Raw genomic sequence first — 20900 nt, 5'->3', positions numbered from 1 at the left:
AGGGGCATATGACTGGTGTCTCGTTTCTCTACAAAATGTGTACATACAATGAGGTTGTGAGATTCAGGTCACTGTTTTGTGCTAAACCGCCATGTACAGAATTACAGAACAAATAAAACAGGAAGCATCAAAATACTGAAGTAAAACAGGACAGGAAAATCCAGTGACATAAAACTAACTTAAAACGTGTTATTTCATTTAACACATGTCCCACACAATTATATATGGGAATATTACAGTCATCTGCATATGTAAACTTTTTTCCTTTGTAAAATAGCCAAAGAAAGGTACTTGACTAATGAGGAAAACATGTTTTCCATGTGGAGCAATCTTAATAGGACAAACATTCTATTAACAATGTTTCTGGCACTAAAGATTTGTTTTCTTTTAAAGATCGAGTAGCAGCAAGAAAATACTTTCATTTAACATACACAAAAAAGGAAGGTCTCATAGACAGTAATGTATAATTAAGTTGTGGAACTCACCAACACAGGACATCGTGAAGGCCAGAGGAATAAACGGGTTCTAAAGAAAAGGTAATGCGCTTCATGGAAGATGGATCCATCACGAGTTATTCAACACAGGAAGCGGGATATAACTTTCTCCTCAGGAAGCCCCTAAAGGACGGGTTGCCCGGTGTTAGAGGGGCTGAGCACCCTCTTCTAGATGGGACACTTCCTTACGTGTCAACTGACTCCAAGACAGAGTGTGATCTCCAGCCTGCCGTGGCAGTATTTTGTAGGAAGCCTTCCTCCTTTATTCCTGCCTGCCTCATCAGGGAACACTGCCCCTGAAATACATGGAGCTGAGTGTCCAAAACACCAAATCCTTACCCAGGTGATCTGGAGTAGTAAAACTATTAAGCACTATATTGGTCTTTCCCTTGCTGTTAAATAGTGCTTTCAGTGAAAGCTGCTATTTTACCACTGACTTCCAGTTCACCCTCCAAAGGCAAAGTCCTGCTGTTGTAGCACGTGGGAAACTCCAAGCAAGGGCACACATAAAGCACAGGCGTCAAAACTTCAAACAAAAACACCAGCTAAAAAATGGCTGAGAGGAACCAAGGGGACTGTAGTCTAAGATACTCTAAAAACACTGACAACATTTATTTACTTTAAATATTTATATAAACATTGCTGGTTTTCACCTGTGCGCTAAATGTCTTGCTTCACAATGGGACAGTAGCTTATCTATGGTGAAGAGCTCCATCTTCTGTTGTTCGCCCAACAGCCCAAGCAGGCAGCTGTTCCCTTCCTCAGGCCACAATCCCTGCACGCCAAGGCTGGGCGCAGCTGCATCTGTAATGTCCTCCTCTCTAAAGACTGGGATGGCATCTGTAGTTCCCACAGCACCAGATTCTACAAGAAAACCTCTCTAGGAGGCTAAGAACGAGCTGGGGAACAGTTGCCTTTGGGGTTTTGGACTTACAACCTTTCTGTTGTTGGCATCAAAACCCATCTCCAAACTCCCTCGGACTATCCATCAGCAGATTTAGATCTGTTTTCATAGAGGGGTGGCCAAATGACGTTTTCATGCAGCGCTTCCCCTTCAAGGCCAGTTCCGGGTATTTGCTCTTTCAAGGTGATGCATCCTTTATTTCCTGCAGCGGATGCCACCCTTGCTCTCTGGATGTAAAGCATCCTTTTCCATAAAGACAAGGAGCAAAATTTAACTCTGACCTCTCTGAGTGGTGCATGAGAGCTGCTACAGCAGATACCAGCCATACTGATGCTTCCACTTTCCGAGCTCGCGGTTCACAAACCGTTAGCGAGACTGACAGCAGCTAATTCAGGCGTCATCCCCTCCCAGGAGACCGGTGGGGGACATCAGCTGTTGAGCACGCAGCAGTCAGTAGCTGCCGAATTTTCCCCATAGATTTGTGTGGTATATCCAAGTACGGGATTGCCCATCAGTATTTATTTTAGGGTCATTCGTGGGCTACACAGACATAGCAGGTATTGGTTAAAAAAAAAAAACAAACGACATAATGTATCAGCTTAAAATGACCATCTCTATTGAAGCACTGAGACTTAACTCATGCCTTTCCAATCTATGTTTTGCCATTTGCATTTGTCTGTTTACAATAAAGTAATTTTTTAAAAAAAAGCTCTTAAAATAATGCAAATATTTAAAAATATTTGTAGCTGAGGCACCTGATCTAAATAAAACGGACCAGAAATGTCCTTCAATATACTTTTTATAAAAGGACCACATTTCAGCAGTAGGTTGAGTAAGTTCTCACAGATGTGTCTCCTGCCAGCTGAAACTAGTTTAGGGGAAAGGTATTTCCAATAAGGCTGAGCATTGAGGGTCCCTATATACCTACATACGATAAAGTTTGTGGGAACAAGCTTCATCTTTACTCAGGTAATCAAGGACAAGAGATGGCACAGCAGGCCAGTGGAGGAGCTGGGACAAGTAGGGCCTGAGCAGCTAATGCCCACCATCCTCCAGAGCAGCCTGTGGAGGACGGAAACAGGACGCCCACAGCACTGAGCAGCGTCAGAACTCGGCCGTCATCTCTCCCATCCCCGATCAGACAATGTTAGGCATGAAATGCTCAGACCGTAACTTTAACCAAAAATTTGATGCCAGAAACCTCAATACTATCATTGGTAAGAGTTTGAAGAAAGAAAGAAAAAGAAAAAAAGGGGTATTAAATATAGATGAAAAACGCACAAGAAGGAACACACACACAATGGATTCCCAAGTCAGACTTACTCGTCTGCTCCAAGTTCTCTCTTTAGACAGAGTCAGGGAGCGTAAGCTAAACGTGCCAGACATCAACGTGGACGCCTTGGAAGACAACAGCTTGTGTCAGACTTCAAGGTGCAGCTCCATTCATTGACCCATGATGCATCTTTGCAAGATTTTCAATACAAGCTTTACTCCAAGTGGATGAAACCGGTCTCTTAGAACCTACTCGCTGTCATGCTTTGATGTTAGAAAACACGCAACACAACAGAGAGCAACCCCAAACTGTCCTCCTTTGCTACGAAGGGACTCTGCCGTTACAGCCTGCAGGACAGAAGCGAAGCGGGACTGTTGCTTTAAGTCTCACGCGTTTGTTCCTGCTATGACTAATGAAATTGGATGCAAAACGCATTTTCCTGTCACTCCCTAAAGGTTAGGAAATACTGCCCCAGCAATTCAGGCCTGATAAAACGACAACAGGTTCAAAGTCAGAAGGTTCAATTTTTCCCCTACAAAACTATCACATTTCAATCATAAAACATCGGCACGCTGGGGTTTGGTTGCAAGCTGGGGTGGAAAGGAGCCTCTGAAGACACGCACCAGCCCAGTTCACGTATGATATTAGCAGATCTCATCAAGATAAAATCTAGCAAGAAAAAATACATTGAAGTCAGATGAAAGGAAAAGTTTAAAATTACCATTCTTTGACAATGAAAGGGAAAAAGTTAGTCACTTTGGCCTCTGTCTACCGTACCAGCCACGTTAGGAGTTAATTGGAAATGATTGTTTACTATGTGGCCACTTATTTGGCTCATTAATAGGCACTGACTTAATTTGGGAAGGGGTTTTGGTGCCATTTTGTAATTAATATTTTTCTGAGACACCTATGATGCATCTTTGCATAAGAAAACATTTGCTTAATTTTCTTCCTTTCAAACACAGCTCTTTACATTCTCGTACGCAATAACTTCCCTGTGCCGACTGTAGGAAGAGAAGGACACGCTTGGGCCAAGAAGAGCTCAATAGTAAGACAGAGGAACAGTTTCTTTTCCCTCCTGATTTTCTACTTCTCACATCCAAGTGGAGCAATGGGACTTGACAGCTCTGAGTTCAAACTTAATTCATCATTAGGAAATTATTCAAAAAGCTATAACGAGATAACTAATTTAATACACTTTGCTTCAAGGTTTATTCCTTGGCTTGTTTCCCAGATATAAAGCATCTCTGTGTAATTATCATGCAGATGCCGCTGAAAAGACTTTAAATGGTTGCTGCTAATTTAACAAGAGATATGTTGGCGTTGGCAGAAGAAATTAGAGGAAAACTGAAGTTGACTGAACTGATCCCTAAAAGGAAAATGGTGGAGATATTACAACTAAATAACTCCTCACCACTTCTTGGTAGCTAGAAGTCTCCACCAGAATCCTTGTCACCTCGTTAGGCCTGTACTGCAGAGTGCCAAATAATGACAGCGCTGGTTTAAATACATTTAAGAAACATTCTGTTACAGAGCCTTAGATTAAGCTCCCACTGATTTTAGGGAAAGGTAGGTGTGTAGGACCCTTTAGTGCTGAATTTGGGAGTGCTTGTAGGCTTAGGCCTTCAGACATTGACACGGGGTTCAGAGGTGGGAATGCAATGGAAAAGCGATGGGACTAAAAGATGAAATTTATCTGGGAAAGGGATACCAAGAAAGATAACTTTACCGTGACAAGAGTAACTGCGTTGCATCAGGCGCCCCACGAGGCTGTGAAATCTCCACCCTTGGAGACTGTTGAAACTGGACGTGACCCTGTGCAAGCCTATCCAACTGTAAGGGGGATAGAGACAGAGGGCCCGGGCCCTCCAAGGCTCTTCTCCAGCCTGATCCATTCCCTAGCGATCCAATAGGACCACCGAGTCGAAGCAGGGCTGGGCTGCCCGCCCGAGGGCAAGAGGAGTCGGTGTGAGGAGGGGAGCAGCCTCAGTGCAGGAATTTAACTTCCCGTCTCTTACAGCACAAATAACTGTGGGACTCCCGCCACAACTTGCTAAAGCTTTTTTTTTTTTCCTTTTTATATTTTTTAAAAGTGCGGTTACTCTCATTTTTAAATAACTGTAAGTAAATGCTACCACGCACACACTGCAACGTAATCCATGATGTGATTTACTCCAGTGAAATAAACAGCTGGGAGAAAGGAATACGCACTAAGTTGCGCAAAACAGCGAGCCAATGCCGAGGGACAGAGGATGAGGAAGAGAGAGGAGGACGGGTCTAACTGCTGAGATACTTCCAGGACATGTGGATTTCTTCTTAGCTCTGTCATAGATTTCATGGTTGGCCTAGGGCGAGCCAGTTAAGAATCTGTGCCCTAGTTATGCAGCGGTGGAGGTTTGCTTCCCTTTTCTGTTCCGATTGTAAACTTCAGGCAAGGATTGCTTCTCCTTTATGGATTTAAACAACATCCTCCTCATCCTAACTGGAACACCTGAACACTACCAGCATGAAATAGTAATAATAAATAGGAGGGAGAATGCAAAGTGACCAGACAGAGAAGAGAGACGATCCGTGGAATTTAGTGCAAAAAAAGACCCTAACAAAGCGAGGTTTGCCAATACTGAAAGGCAGACGGCTCCATGCGTTCATAAACCACAAGGCAGCGATGGGGGAAGAATCAAGGCAGACTCTGAGCTAAAGCTCTCAAGGGTCACTATCTGGAGAACTCAGATGTGGAGGAAAGACCACGTTGATCATTTTGACAAAGTTCAAATAACTAGAAAGTACAACGGTAACGGTGATGAAGACAGTATTTCACAGGGGAAACAAAGGCAACTGGAGATGCCTAACTTAAATGAGGTTCCCTTTCTACAGGAGGTGAGCCTCAAGGCAATGAACTTTCAGGGTAATTCACGAGAAGGTGCTTGATCTGAGGGTTTTTTCAGCTGCATTTAGTTGAAATTCTGCTGTTCAACCCACAGCCCACTACAGTTACCAGAAAGACTCATTCACTGACTTCGGCCTGCTCTGGGTCACTGCACTTCACCCTGCACTGCTTCAACTCTAAGGAACCCCTTCAAGGATTGCAGACATTAGCAAAGGCCTCATTTAAAAGATCCAATATTGCTTTTTTCAAGGACTAATCTAAAACTGGTATTCTTGGGGAATTTCAACAGTTTAGCACCCGAAACTCTCTGCCCTCACAATGGCCTGTGTTTGAGCCCTCTGTAATGTGCTCTGCTGCACGTGCAGAGGCTCAGGTCTCCCTCAGCTTCCACTCGTACAGAGCCACGGCTGACATCTAGCAGGTCTTCTTTTTACCGTGGAAGCCACATACCTGGATCCAAAATGTTCTTACGTGAGAGAAAGCTCACTGCCAAGTAACTGTTCCTTTCAGAAGCTGTGTAGCAAAATAAAAGCCAGTAAGCTACCTTTACAAAGGATTGCTTTCCTTACGGACATGTTACAATGCAGACCAGTCACGTCAAATGTGGTTCAATTTCAAGGTCGCTATAAGTTTTACAAGTTATTAAAGTAATTCACAAGTTATTCCAAGAAAAATAAATTATATCTTGTATAAAATAATCCATGGGAGACTCTAGTAAAGAACAATCATTCCTTACTTTCAAGACAACTTTAAGAAGCGCAATATATGCACACAGTGTTGTCAAGGCAGTTCCCCTTGTTCATCAGTAAGGTTCAGTCAGATCCACAAAGCTGTGTCTGGGATGTTTCAAAAGATTAAATAAGTCTGGAGTTTTGCAGGAACTGGATGAGCACTTGATAGACAAACTTGTACTGGGCTATGGTCTGGATCATAAACATTCTCTGCTCCCGCAGGTGTCTCAGCATCACGGGAACGTCCACTTTCTGTAAAGCAAAGCAAAAAGAAGCATAAGGATGTAGGTTCATTAAATCGAACAATTATTGTCTCAAATACCTGGTATCTGACACAGGGAACTGTATCGTAATGACGTAGCGTAATGCATTATAACTAACTGTAGTGAAATGATACGATTTTTTTACCAACTTTAATTTCAAGGAGTATTACAGTAGTATATAGGGGTTACTGTGCATCCAATACTTCCCCCACTAAAGCTTACAGGAATTTCTGGACTTGTCTTCCAGTTGCCTACCACTGATTACCTCTCAGCGGATCATCAACTGAACACAGGATAAAGGGCTGCTTCTCTTTGGAGTTTTTTCTGTTTCAGCATACCTCTTTTCAGCCCAGTAAAATAAACCCAATATATGGTATTATCTCAGGTTAAAGGCTAGATATAGCAGGAAGGTCTACTACAAAATTTAAACAGCCAAGATTATATAGGTAATTTCAGACTCTACCACTGAGCGCATCAACAGGCCCTGCGGCCACGTGCACACTGCGCTCTGATCCATGGTCAAACTCATTCACGGAGGGAGGATCTGAGAGATTTTTCAAAGGGCGAGCAGGCATCAGGATCATTACAAAGGTTCTTCAGACAAAACTAAAGTGCAGGCAAACATACCGACCCTTCCACTAAGAGAGGAGGGAACTCACTGTCACCAAAAGATCCAGAAACTCTGACACCTGACCTCACACAGCCAAGTCTATGCTAGTAAATAATGCTCCAGAAGAAATACACCTGTGAAGTGAAACAAGGACCCAGTACCCACAATACGTGTTCTTCAGACTTCAGGCCAGCATTGATCTGTTGCCATCTACTGAACGTCCACTAGCAGCTGGGACACATTAGGTGTTCTCCAAGTAGGCATTTTCCAGCACAGTTTCATCTAAAAGAAACTCACTCGTGTGCCCTGAAAATGCTCTGCAACAGGAACTAAAGCACAGTAAGTGGGGACGGATCAGGAGATCCGCTGTGAAAGAACATCCCTAAACTCACGGAGCACACTGGGGCACAGGCACCCCATAACGTTCCAAATCAAAACACGAATGAGTTGTGTGAAACAGAGCACCATGAGGTAAAGCGTTAGAAATCACGGCAATTTTCATTAGGTGTTACCATCGTATCTCCGGCATTTATTGTGTTTTATCTGTTAAAACAGGTACACAGGAGCAGCTATTCAGAAGTCATTGAGCTGTGAAGCTCAGCCTGCCAGGCTCAAACTCAAAGAGTGTGTAATATGACCCAAGATGAGGGATACGAATTAATTTTCTATGGCAGCAGTAAACGCAAGCACTAAGATACACACTATTTTTGAGGAAGGTCTTAAGCAGTTCAAGATATAAAACTGAAGAATAGTTACTCTGTCAGGCAACACAAACTGCACTTTGTAATGCCAGTTTGTCGTTCCTGAAACGAAAAAGGAACTTAAAAAGTCTTTCGTCTGAGTTCAGAAACGTTACAAGCACAGCGCCTGGACAAATGGAGAGAGAAATGAATTAAGATTGCTGCTACCCCTTGGAGGTGCAACTGAGCATGGAGTCTGCTTCCATGCACACTGGAAGTTTTCCGGAAAGTTTAAAATAAAATCATGCTGCTGTGATTTTATCATACCAATTTCTGTCAGTATATATAAACCTCAGAATCTCCATTCTGTGCAAACAAGCCCTAACCCATAGGCTATCACTTTCTGAAAACAAGGCCAAATATTCTGCCACATACCCCTACAAGCTGTTATAAAAGGACACCTCTAGAGAGTCAACAAGCGTGAAGGTTTGTGATGAGTAATGGCATATTATTTTCAAATGGGTGCAAAGGAAAATGTTAAGCGCTTTCCAGTTAACTCAGGTAACTTGGAGAAGGCCTTTCCATGGACTCGGATGCTTACGAAAGCCACGCGGTCCTTGCTGAGCAGAGTCACGCGGAACCTGATCTCACCTGAACAACTGCAACAGAAATGCAGGCCAGCTTCGACCTGCACAACCACGTTCCCCTCTCAGCAGTTCAGTCCTTGACAGCTCGTTGATTTTTACTGAGCACGCGGTGACCCGTGCACCTCCTCAACACGGATTAGGCTTTGACTTATCTCAGAAATGAAAGAAAAGCCCATCCTGCCTATTCGACCTCACTGTAGTCAACTTAGCACGTCACTCCAGGTAAGCAGAATCTTCAAACTCACCCTCATCACAACTCACATGTCAAAAAGAGACACGTAATGCTTTGCTAGGGGTGGCATTTGCAAAAAGAACAAACAAAAACGCTACTCGCTTCTGACTCCCAAACTAAAAGATCTCCCCTATGAAAACGCGCAGCAGCTGCAATCATAAGTTAATGTCCCAGTGCCAAGTCCAAACTAGAAGTCGGTAGAGCAGGATCTCAACTACTTTCTTGTTCTGTGCATCTACATCAGTAAGGATGTAATGATGTGACATATTACTTACCATATAGCAAGTTACTGGAACTATATCCCTGCAATGAGCTATACAGCTTTAGATTCAACCAGCAATTGCCCAGAAGCCACAGCGACAGAAGCTGTATAGAATTGAATTAAACATGGCTTTTTACCTAAACCTGAAACACCAAACTCAAAAGTTCTGGTTTTAGTTCCAGCACTGCTGCAGACTTTCCAAGATGGTTTGTATCAGGATTTTCAGCCTCCCTCCCCTTTTTTCCTTCACCTCTGAAATGTTAACGTTAATACACCTACTTACTAGGACGCTTCTGAGGAAATCAACCAATTCATAGGACTAAAGCACTTTAAGTAATAACTGATTTTATTTCAGAAAAAGACCCAATTAATCCTACTTCAAAATAAACCAGTAAAATTGCTGCATGAAAAGGAACCCTCTCTGTGCAGAACACAGTATCTGTCACAAACTGAAAACGTGATTAACTAATAACAAAACGTTAAGATCGTTAATTTTTTTTTTTAATTAGGTTTTAACAAACCAAAAATATTAACTTAGCACAATCCAGAGCAACAAAGCCCTTAAGGAAAATTGTCTTTAATATTAATGATGATTTCCACCATTAATCAAGACAAAAGAATGCTTTAATTAAGGGACATCAGAGAAATCCCTTATTATTGAGCGCTACCATCAGCTCCTAGTGAAGTTGATGAGAATTCTTCCAAACGCCAAGGCTCACCCCCATGCTTAAGATGTTGAGGTACCGCCTTTATCTTCACTTGCTACTCAGCTACTCTTTGCCAAATAGATGACTTCTGTAAACCGCAGACAAACTGAGGTGGCCAGAACGTGTTGCGCAACTGTTAGTGTTTGTTCCTGGCACACCATTAGCATATAGAGGCTACTATAAAGCAGCCACAGCTACACTGACGCTCTCAGCCGATTCAGGTATGGCTCTTGTAACTATCCAGATTTCCTCCTGCGTGCAGAAATTGCATGGCTGCTGTGTGAACAACAGAAGCCGTCACTTCCAGATGCCAGTGTGTAAGGAAAGAAGTCGAGCAGGCTCCAGAGTCAGAGCCATTGCTCCACACGGGAGCAGTTATTGAGCAGCGGCAGGCACAGGAAGGCTGCAGGATTCCCAAATCGCATACCTGTGGGTCCTTTCTGTCTGGGCCTTCCTCCTTCCCCTTCCACGCCCAAATAAAAAGGAAAGGAAAAAAGTGCAAATTACGACACACATCTACAGGCCAGCTTCACCTCTGGTGAGGCCCAACCAGAGTTGGAAGAGGTTCATCTCAGCTGAGCTGAGCCCAGGATCTCTAGGGGATCTTGTAACTACAGGACGACAAGCTGGTGGAGGGGGATAACAGAGTAGAGAACAAAAAAAATGACTTCTTGCATCAACTTTTTTAAAAATAGCGATGAAGAGGGAAGTGCACTGGTACTTGCCTGCTTTAGGACTCACATTTTTGAATGAGCCAGAAACCTGTACTTTGCATAGTGCCTTTCACAGAAAGGCCCCAAACTGTAACTCCTCTATAGTAACATGGGAAATAGGTGAGCATTTCAGGTGCATACATCCAGTCTTCCCTGAATTTCAAGGAACTCATCCAGTGGATGATTAATAGGAGAGACAGATGATACATGTCTATTTGTCACTCTTGCTGCATTCTTATCTCTACAAGACGTTTTGGTCTTTGAGCAGTTTCTTTGGCAACAGAAATCCCCGGTTTCTATAGCTGCCATGTTGAAAGCGTGTGGCACATTGTTATTCAAGATGTGATCTTCTTCCTGGACAGTTCTCCAGCCACACGGGACACAGATGAAAAGCAAGTTGCTACACATGGTTACTCTGCTGGTGCTCTTTTTCTGAACTCCAGACTGTATTACTAGTCTTGTTAATATTGGCTGCAGTTCCTAAAGCCCCGTTCCCCAACATTACCCACACCTTTTTCTTAAGACATAGTTAAGTTTCATTCCAGATGAGATCAGAGACAATACAAAAGAGAGGAGGGAGTCCAAGGAGTGAATTTAGAGAGCAGAAAACGTTAGTTAAGAGCAAGGAAGCTGACATTATTCTCCAGCTTCTCTCATGCAGTCCTTGTAAACACGCTGCCTCTAGACTGTTAATTAAATACAGGTATGAATTAGACTAAATTCTTAAAAGAGAGGAAAAAAAAGCCCTAATTTTGAATGTATTAAAATAATACTAATAAAAAATGCATAATATCAACTCAACAGAAAACTACAAGTAACCTGCCTTGGGAAATCTCTGCCTCTTGCGTTTAAAGCCCTTGTCTCACAAAGGTAACAGAAAGAAAGCAAAGCACTTCAAATGCCTTTTAATTTTAACCTCAGAAATGTGGCTGGTTAGTCAAGAAAGGAGCTAAGGGTTTGTCTTGAGAAAGAAGCTGACTTACTTCGTTATGCTCCAAGCACCCAATCATGAGTTCTGTCAGGATAACCACTCCGGTCCTTCCTACCCCTGCGCTGCAGTGAACCACGATGGGAGGGTTGCAGTTGTTGCTGCTATCCAACACACTGTTGGTATGGCGACGCACCGACTGTATCTCCTCCAAGTAAGCTGCAAGGTAAAACGCAGACAAGGTTGCAAACATCTATGTCTAAAATGTGAAAACTGGGGAGAAAAAGAATATGGAAAAGTCATTCTTTGTCAAAGTGGCAATAATTTACATTTTTTTACAATATACTAATTATCTTGGCCAGGGTGCGCTGAGCAGCACTGAATCCAGCAAGTACCAGCTGGGTGTCAATTATTACTTGGGAGTCTACTCCTTTAAATTAAATAGTTCTTTTAAAAAATTAAATTCTGTTTTCCCCTCTGCAAATCTCCAGGTCCCCTAAGCAGATGATTCTAGACATTACTTACAGCAATTCCTGCTATTAACAGGCTGGGATCAAAACAACAGCTAAGTCCCATTGAAACTACTGCCTGTCAAAGCCAATATCAGATGGGAAGCGAGCATCCATCTGCCCTGTTTCCCCCGCCCTCCCTTCTCCCTTCTCGAGTGAGACAAAATCTCACCCACCTCTCTGCTCAGGGTTGTTTCTCAACAGCTATGAGCCCTTCTGGGAGCTCGCTGTCTTAATTTTCCCTGAAGCCATTTCTAGAAAAAGTGCACAAATCAAGAACAGTTGTCTTGTGTGGCACATCCTACTGTTGTCCAATGCATTCTACTGTCAAACTGCACAGAGAATGTACATACTGGAAGCTCATCTGGTCAGATAAACACACCATAAAACACAACTCTGACCTCTAAACATCATTTCAGCATGGTCTAGATGCACGACAAAGATGATGGACCTCACCTAGAAAGATATATCTAGATATAGAGATTCTTAGACACTTAGCTTCCCGCTAGTCAGAGTGGGAAGTGAGATCTGAGCCAAACTCTCCTGCCCTGACTCTTGGTGTCGTGGCACTGCAGCCTGAGCAGTCCTTTCAACACAGGCAGGCTGTGGCTGGAGGCCTACCAACATCAGAAAAGCTGCATTTTATTGCACCCAGTGAAATGGGACTGTTGGTGGTGGCAAACAATGGGACAGAGGAAATGGGGAGAATCAGGTTCCAATTACTCCCACGCCCAAACACAGCTACATGGGTTGGTAGGAGAAACAAAGTACAAAACAAACTAGGAATTGGGCAATAGCTTTGCCTTAAAGACAGATCCCATGGGACTCCTTTGCCAAAGCTGAAATGTCATTTTTATTTTCTGCCCTGATGACAGAACTGGGAGAAGATGAACATGTTATTTACATGAAGCTTGTATCACAGAAAGGAGAGTGGATCACTAAGGGACTGTCGCTGTGTCAAGACTGAAGTGGAACTAACGGGCCTTGCTGAGAGAAGACTCAGCTGCAACACTAAGCTACGCTACGCTGCTGCAGCTGCAAAGCTTTCAGGAACTAAGAGGGCAGGCATCTCCAACACATCAGCACACCATGTACAAACTCCTTCAGTGGTAACTTATTAAAGATCTCTGCATCATACTGCTGTAATGCCAGAGATGTGGCTATAGTTAAATAATGGTTGCATTCCTATTACTTAATATGGCAGTGTTTATTGCTTGGTAAGAAGCAGGAAGCGCTATTAACTAATTACAGATTAATATAATGGCTGTATTTTCAGAAATGCATGAACCAGGATGATATTTAATTGGGAAGGCCCTTCACATTGCCTGGGTACATGTGGTTAGAAGAGTGGCAGTGAGTTCAGACTTACTGCATACGTGACGTAGCCCTCTGCTCTTTTGCAACAAGTCCAGTGCTTCTGGACTACTAAATGCTGCCTTGTCAGCCACAAGGGCTTCCTATGAAACTGGAGGAGTTGTGCCGTATTTCACTAACATTTGAACCTCCCTCACCCAGACCTCTCTAATCACATTTGTGTGCAGCCTACTATCTCCTACGCTCATTAGGTAGGTGGGAAGTGGCAATAACTTACACTGACACATCAGCCAGCTGAGGTAACCTACTATTTAAAATTTCTCGAGTCTGTAGCACTGCTGCTGTCCCTGATTTTTCTTCCTGTTATGTCAGATCTTTCAGGGACAAAAACCTTCAATCACCTTATCTCCTACCTCTTGAATCCCACTTTTTTTCCCTCCAAATCGCAACAAGGTACAATGTAGTTGAGACCTTTCTATGCCACAGGAATAACCACTTAATATCAATGCCAGCTCTGACTAGGTGCAGTGAACTGAACGCAGTGTAAGCAACCCTTTCCTCAATGTATTTTATCAAGCAAGTTAAAGAAATCTTACATAAAAAGCCTTGGACTTCTTCTGGACACCCATGGTCTGGCCAGTCAGTATACTGCAAGTGCCACACTGTCCTCTCTTGTCCGGAGAGAAGATGTTTGACCTTCAGACCAGTAGTTGCATAGCAGCCGGAGTCCGTACGGAACTTAGTTGTCACCTTGAACTTCCCGTAAGTGGCTGAGCTGTGCTTAGAGCCCAGTTTAGGCCAATAACGATGACTCTTACTTCTTCCTCCCTCCTTAATAATCAAAAAACAATTAAAAATAAACATTAGTTCCTGCAATTATAATTCTCTATAAACAGAGGGCATAAAACTCTGCAGATAAGCCAAGTATTCTTATTTCAAATTACTGAAAGAGCAAGAAGCATCCCACAAAGTAAAGAAAATATCATTAAAACTCAGCCATATAATATTTCTAAGTGTAAAAATGTTTGAAGAACCGACTCTTGTCTCGTGGCAAAAGCCATCTACTGCTTATGACACTCTGGTAAATATTGACCTCCTGGGTGAGTCTTTCCTCTAAATGGAAGGAGATTCTCTTCAGCAACTTTGAAGTATCTATTGTTGATCAGCCTTGGGGACTGGACAGTGACTTGATGTGCTATGGCACTCCCTGTGTTCGCTAGAAGCAACCCGGCATAAAGCAGAACGCAGTGTTAGTTAGCAACATGTGCCAGTTTTTATAACATAGCACATAGTTCTTGGATTACAATAGAAAAAACTGTTTTGCTTGGCATAAGAATAAAAAGATTTTTTTTTTCTTTTTAAATGGACACTTCTACAGAAACAACGGCTTCTGGTGTCTTTTCAGCTGATAAGAGTGACGGTATGCAGGACTGGCCTTGGATGGGGTGGAAGTCTGTGTCATTTTAACCGGGAGCAGTTCAGTGCTCTCACATTCCAATGGAAACATCTTTGTTTGCTTTGGCTGAACTGAAGTGAAGCAGGGGGAAGAGGGGGTTCTGCTTGTTTCGCTTTAGTATTTGCCAAACTGAGTATCAGAAAGTTACGAAGTATAGTAGTATAGCGGTCCAAACATATGTTCAAACGGAACAAGAGGAAAAAGGGTTGTTGACAGAAAAAACAGGTTACTGGAGTGGGAAGTAATGATAACAGATTTGCTCACATCAGAAAGAACTATTCTGTGATTTCACGTACCTCTTCAGCTGTGACCATGGCTATAACATTCACCCCCTGTTCCCACACCATCTGCCAGAAGTCATGGCACGTGTGGGGCAGAGGCCCTTGGGTAGCAATGTAGTGCCACTCCTCTCCACCTACAGTAACCTGGGAGTAAGGAAAAAAAAATAAAAATACAGTCAGTGCCCAAATTCTCCGCAGCATCTCTGCCAGAACTGCCGTTTAAACAAAAGAGACCATAATGAAACCTTTACTTCTTTGTTCTTCCACTTCTGTTCAAAATTCTGACAAGAATCATCCTTTTGATAAGAGCAAATCTGACAAAACACAATCTTTGGTGCTTCCAAGTCCTTTCTTGATGCCCATAAACATAAAGCTTTGAGCAAAATGTCATCTATTTTTCTTGCCACTGCATCTGGATCATACAGATGAAAAAAAAAAATATTTTTTTTGGAGGCCCTCTTTCTGATATGGCTTAAGCAGCTGACTGACTTCCCTGGGCTTGGCGACAGACCCATGATGAAAGAAAAACTGAGCACCAGAGGAAGTGTTAAAAAGGCATCGCATTCCTGCAAATGAACACACAGTGGTGTAAAAAGCCTGAATGCAGAGGACATTTGCACAAGGACGGCTAAAGGCCTCTGCTGTTTAGGACCTCTCTCAATTATTTTCCACTTAGGCAAAAAATAATTCCTTAAACAGACTCTCACTACACTGATCACTGTTGAAGATGGGACCAAACTGCCCCCAGAGGATGCTGTTGTGCCCCCACACTGTTCATAACACAGAGCTCAGAAAGGCCTGTTGCCAGCTAGTGATGAGATCAAGGCTTCATTTCAACCTACTCTTCTTCACTCATCTCGGGTTCTTCAGTTCGGAAGCTGCAAACTGCTGTAACGTAAATCCAGCACATTAAATGGCTTTCAAATGCCATGTGAAATTTAAAATTATCTAAAGCTGTAGTCATGTAAGTCTATGTCCCAATACATAACTGGATTACCAACAACATCTTATAGAAATATTTGTGTATTTGCATCACAACACGTAATGAAATTATTTTTAAAGCACTAACACAGATTTACACACTATAAATTACGTAGTGTCCTGAAGAGACCCAGCAGTACCTTGGAGTTAACCAGTATAAAACACTGCATCATTTACCTGACTAAGAAAGATCTTCATACTTAGGCAGTTAATAATAAAAAAAAAAATTCACTAGTGTGTAAAAAATTATTATTTTATGGTAGGTTATTTGCTAAACATCAGGAAAGGTTTATACAAAAAAATTTTTTTCAACATTCTAGGTAAAAAGCCAAACCATTTCTAGAGCTACTAGATTTTAAAATGTGCTTGCCAGCAAAAAGGAAACACAGATGAACTAATTATTTTGGAAAATTAAAATACTTTTTCCTTCTCAGGCTAAGACCTCTTAATTCCACATGTTAGCCCAGAGCCACTTCTCACAACAAAGATATAAATCCCAGAGGAGAAGATTTACAACAGAAATGCTGACACATCCATAAATATCAAGGTGCTGGTGGACAACACTACAAGGAACAATCAATAACTCTGACAGGTTTAAGCATATGCTACGTTTGAGGTACATGTCTTTGAATACATTTTCAGAAGTAGAATAAATTTATTTGTTATTCAAACAGCTGTTCATTAACCCATTACTTGGGTTTTTACACCTGTAACTAACGCAGTGTTTGTATGATAACGAATGTTTCGCTGCACTGAAAATGGGTTTCAACCCTGTACACCAGCTCCTTTTCTTATTTCACACTATGCAGCATTCTCCTCCGTGAACGATGGTTAAACACTGCAAGACCAATACAGGTAAACTCCCCAACTTCTTGTACTAGGTGGGAATAAATACAAACTGCGCAGCGCCAGCTGGCGTCTTGCACTTGGACTGGTCTGGCGCTTGCATGCTCGTCTGCAGTCCTGAGTGTTGGTGGAGTATTACTCAGCTTTTTAAGTTAATAGTGACCTAACCCAAACAGTCAGATGAAGTGCTCTTAAGAAATTTTTTGCTTAATCCATAAATTGAATTACAGTTTTTCTCTCTGGTATAGAGAACGATTTTAGTATCTTAACAGCAAAAGGCCAATGGTAAATAAGCAGAGAAATACTGTAAAACCGGGGGCTCGCAGACTGAGCTGGAATCCTCCAGGCATGGATCTTATCAGGATGATATAGGAGTTTTCTTTGTCTGCTGACTTCTGGTCCAAATATCCAGCCTCCTGGCACATGATATGAAAGGACCATAAATAGTCTGGAGGGAATGGGATGCCTGGAATGTTTACTGCATTCTAATGCTCTGACTGCAGGATATTAAAAATTGAATATAGGGCCGCAAATACACACACGCACTGTGCTACCGAGGTAAATTTTGCAGATGCGATTTCACCTTCTAAGCAAAAGCGCATCTGCTTGGCTTTCATACGCGCCGTTACGAGTGCGAGAGGAAAATACTGGCAAGGACCACTGTCATGTGCTAAAACATTTGTGCGTGTTCCTGGGTGCTCTATGAATGCGAGATGCATGAGTGTCCAACACTGACACAAAGGTAAAATGTGGACCCAAACTGGCCAGGGAAAATTCTTTTCTGGCTAGTATTGCTTTGTGGGCATAATTTATGTTAGGAATCTCTTTTTTTTGGCCTTCTAACAAAGTAGATGAAAAATTTTGGGCTCAGAAATCCATCATCATGGCAACGTCTGATTATGCAAAAACTCAGTATCTGCTACCTACCAGGCTATGTAGAAAAGTGATAACCTGCCAGGATCCTGGTTCAGAAATTGTTTTGAATCAACAGCATTTAACACTGTAAATCACAACCAAGGTGGCCAGCAAGTCTCTTTAAACGGCTTTTACTCCCCGAAAATATTAATTTAACAAGATGTGTTATTTATTATTTTTGATTATTTTTTTTAATTCAGATTTTGACAATGAGAAAAAGCAGACAGGCCTCTCTGACAAGAGAATCTGTCATCTGAGGGAGACGAGTGCTGTTACTTCTCTCAGAGTAGAGTAAAAGCCAACAAAGGACTTTGCAAATAGTACTGGAAGCATAAAGAAAAACAAGCATCTGCAGCCACCGCAGGATAGTTCACTGTTGAAACTGGCCACATTTGTAAGTAACAGAGTCAGATCGTATCTTAAGTTATTTCTACATTGAATTACAAGAAGAAATTTGAAGTATCTTGATAAAAGACTTATTCTGAAACACAGAAGTCGAATGCAGTATCCAGAGACACAGGGATCTCGTTAGTAAGGTGTTCTCTTTATCAACACATACTTAGATTTTTTTTTTTTTTAAATCACTCAACTCTTATTATAAAAGGAAGAAAGATGTTATTTATAAATATATAATTGCAGTATCTATGTGAACTTGCATTACTCATAACCAAATACTTTTTCTTTGGACATGGAACTGCATAGATGGAGCTACATCCTTTTTAAAAATCTTATCCTATATGCTAGTAAATAGAAAAATACATCAGTCAAACCTTGTGCAGTATTTCTTTCAGGCTGCACCAGTCAGTTGCAGGGACTCATTCTGCATGGGTTGGTGTAGTCCCACAGTGGCCTGCGAGGCTATTGGGACTGATCTATCAGAACACATACTGACCGAGTAGACAAAGTCTGCCAGTAGCTGCTTGTGTCTCTTGACAGCTTCCAGTGTTGGAAACTCTGAATATATTCCACTCTAGGAGTCACATCTCCTTGCCCTGCACTTAGCTGCTCCTTCTTTCAGGTACAGGGTCATGACAACCACACTACGTCATAGGTATTGGGGCTGATCTAATGCATTTTCATAGGATTTAAGAAACATGGCATCTCTTTCTACATTAACCCACAGAGATGTTACACAGCCATCTGGCAGAGGTGGGCATTATAAAGTAAGGATGCCTCTCTAAAATGACTTGCCAGTCCCTAGCAAATAAATCATCTCATGCATGTGAGTTGATAGGGGACTTTAGAGATGCCCATGCTGACACAAAGGTACAATGATGCGTTTTGATTAGTCTACCTTTTCAGAATTGCCAGAGTTACAGAAAATGCTGCTGCACATCCAGAAACGCAAACAAAGCTTTAACATACCTTCATTTGCAAAGAAAAGTTCAAGAAAGCTTTTACCTTTATGTGTGAAGCGTTGATGTAGCCTGTGTTATTTTCTTTGGTCGGCACCAGCTCTACTCGGTTCTCTTCATAAGGAACAACCTCCCTGATGCGGTTGCGCTCAGTGTTTTCAGGCAAGGCAGCAGTGGTGAAGATCCCGTCTGCCTTTTTCTTTGGAATCTGCTCATATTCTGTAAACACCATCCCCTCTTCCAACTTCCTCTTCAAGATTTTGCACTAAGATTTAACAAAAAGGAACACCGATCCATTAATTCCTCCTGGAAGAATGTTTACGACTAGACCCATCCACCAGTTCTTTGAATTTCAACATACAGCCATAGCGTTCTCTTGCTCCCTTCTTTTTTCAGTTGCAGTTATCTGAGGAAAGGTGACACACTTCTACTGAATGAATCCACAAGCAAATTTTTACATTTTTACATTCCACCTCCACATTTTTTAAGACTTATACCATAAAAAGCAAAGCCATATTAAGTACAACCCTGGTTCAGCATGAATTTGCATGTGATTTCAACCACCACAGATACTTGTAAAACTATTTTAAATTTATCATTTTAGGAGGATCACACTGCGAGAAGCGCGATGCGGTCCACGTTTTCAAAATACTCCCTAACTTGCACACCTGCAATTGCTGTAGTTGAACAAAACCCCGCATACGTACAGGCGGAAGTTCTGTCGCCTGCATACCAGACAACACAAGGCTGCAAATTCCTATCCAGAAAGCCAGAAAGTTTTTTTGCAAATATGCCTCTCAAATCTTAATCTATGCCTCTCAAAAAACAGCAACTGTTTTTAATTTCTGAAATTCCATATACATGCACACACCCGGATCTGCAAACATCAGGAGGCAGACAACCTTTTATTTTTTTCTTTTAATTTAATCCTGTTAGAGACATTAACTGAATTCTTTAGCTGCATCAGAACATGCAGGATGGTATCTATGGATGACCACTGTAGAAAGACTGCCTGATCAAATGAAAAATATGCAAAATCTTAGATTTACAGCTTGATCTTGTATGACACTGTATGGTCATGTGAAATGGTAAACAGCCTCAATTTTTATCAACTTCAGTAAACATTCGAGACATTTAACGCTTTGTCAGCATCCAAAGACGTACCAGTGTTAGCCACAGACCTTTTTCATTAATGGCTCTGGCAACTTTTAAAAGACAGTTTTTCACATTTTAAAACAAATTTTAGTATTTTAGAAACTTCATGCTGCTGGGAACAAAGGGAGCAAGCAACATTTCATGAGCCTCCATCTTACCCTCTCATCCATTGGCACCTTGGCGACTTCATCCTGGCTGTCCTCCGGCACTGGAACCCTAGCAACTGAGAGTCCGTTCAGTGCTGCCAACATCAAGGGCCTCTTCTGGGCCTCCAGGCCTGCCATCTTCTGCTTTTCTAGATTCTTTTGGCAAGAAAAGGCACGTTTTCATCTCTGTGTGATTATTTATAATGCCAGTAAAATGCTGGAATGTTTTTTTAATCTCCAAAATCTGCAACTCTCTGGCCAAGGAATGCAGATGATCACCATTAGCATCGTAAATTCAAATACAACCTCTATTCTTCCTGTTATTCCTCAAAGGCCTGCTCCTACATGAGCACAGAATTTTAATTTCAAAGAAGCAATCCCAGCGTATAATGCAGTTTATATGCCATCAAAAGACATAACAAATACAATCTCGAGCATTTTTCTGCAAACATTATTCTGAATGTAGGGCACACAAAGCATCACCCTGCTACTCTAAAGGAGCGCTACTGTAGTCAAGATACCTGGGGCATCTTTTAAAAAGCAATAATTTCAATCTATTACAACAAACAGTAAAACACAGAACAGTTGTTTCTCTTCTGTGATGGTAATAC

The 20900-nt window shown here is 42.0% G+C and overlaps 1 protein-coding gene across 1 annotated transcript in view; it reads right to left on the bottom strand.

The window, feature by feature from the left end:
* Positions 1-4759: 4759 nt before the first annotated feature.
* PTPN14 (protein tyrosine phosphatase non-receptor type 14) overlaps positions 4760-20900 on the bottom strand; it is a 116094-nt gene continuing 99953 nt past the window's right edge. The window contains exons 14-19 of the mRNA XM_074579452.1: positions 20302-20445; positions 19035-19253; positions 14907-15035; positions 13751-13985; positions 11387-11550; positions 4760-6541 (exon numbers count right to left, since the gene is read on the bottom strand). Of these exons, the coding sequence (XP_074435553.1) occupies positions 6413-6541; positions 11387-11550; positions 13751-13985; positions 14907-15035; positions 19035-19253; positions 20302-20445 (1020 nt within the window). The 3' untranslated portion in view covers positions 4760-6412. The remainder of the gene's footprint in view (positions 6542-11386; positions 11551-13750; positions 13986-14906; positions 15036-19034; positions 19254-20301; positions 20446-20900) is intronic.

Source organism: Larus michahellis, chromosome 3 (genome assembly GCF_964199755.1).
Source record: "Larus michahellis chromosome 3, bLarMic1.1, whole genome shotgun sequence".
Lineage (NCBI taxonomy): Eukaryota > Metazoa > Chordata > Aves > Charadriiformes > Laridae > Larus > Larus michahellis.
The sequence above is the reverse complement of the archived record's forward strand: the minus strand, read 5'-3'. Positions and strand labels throughout refer to the sequence as shown.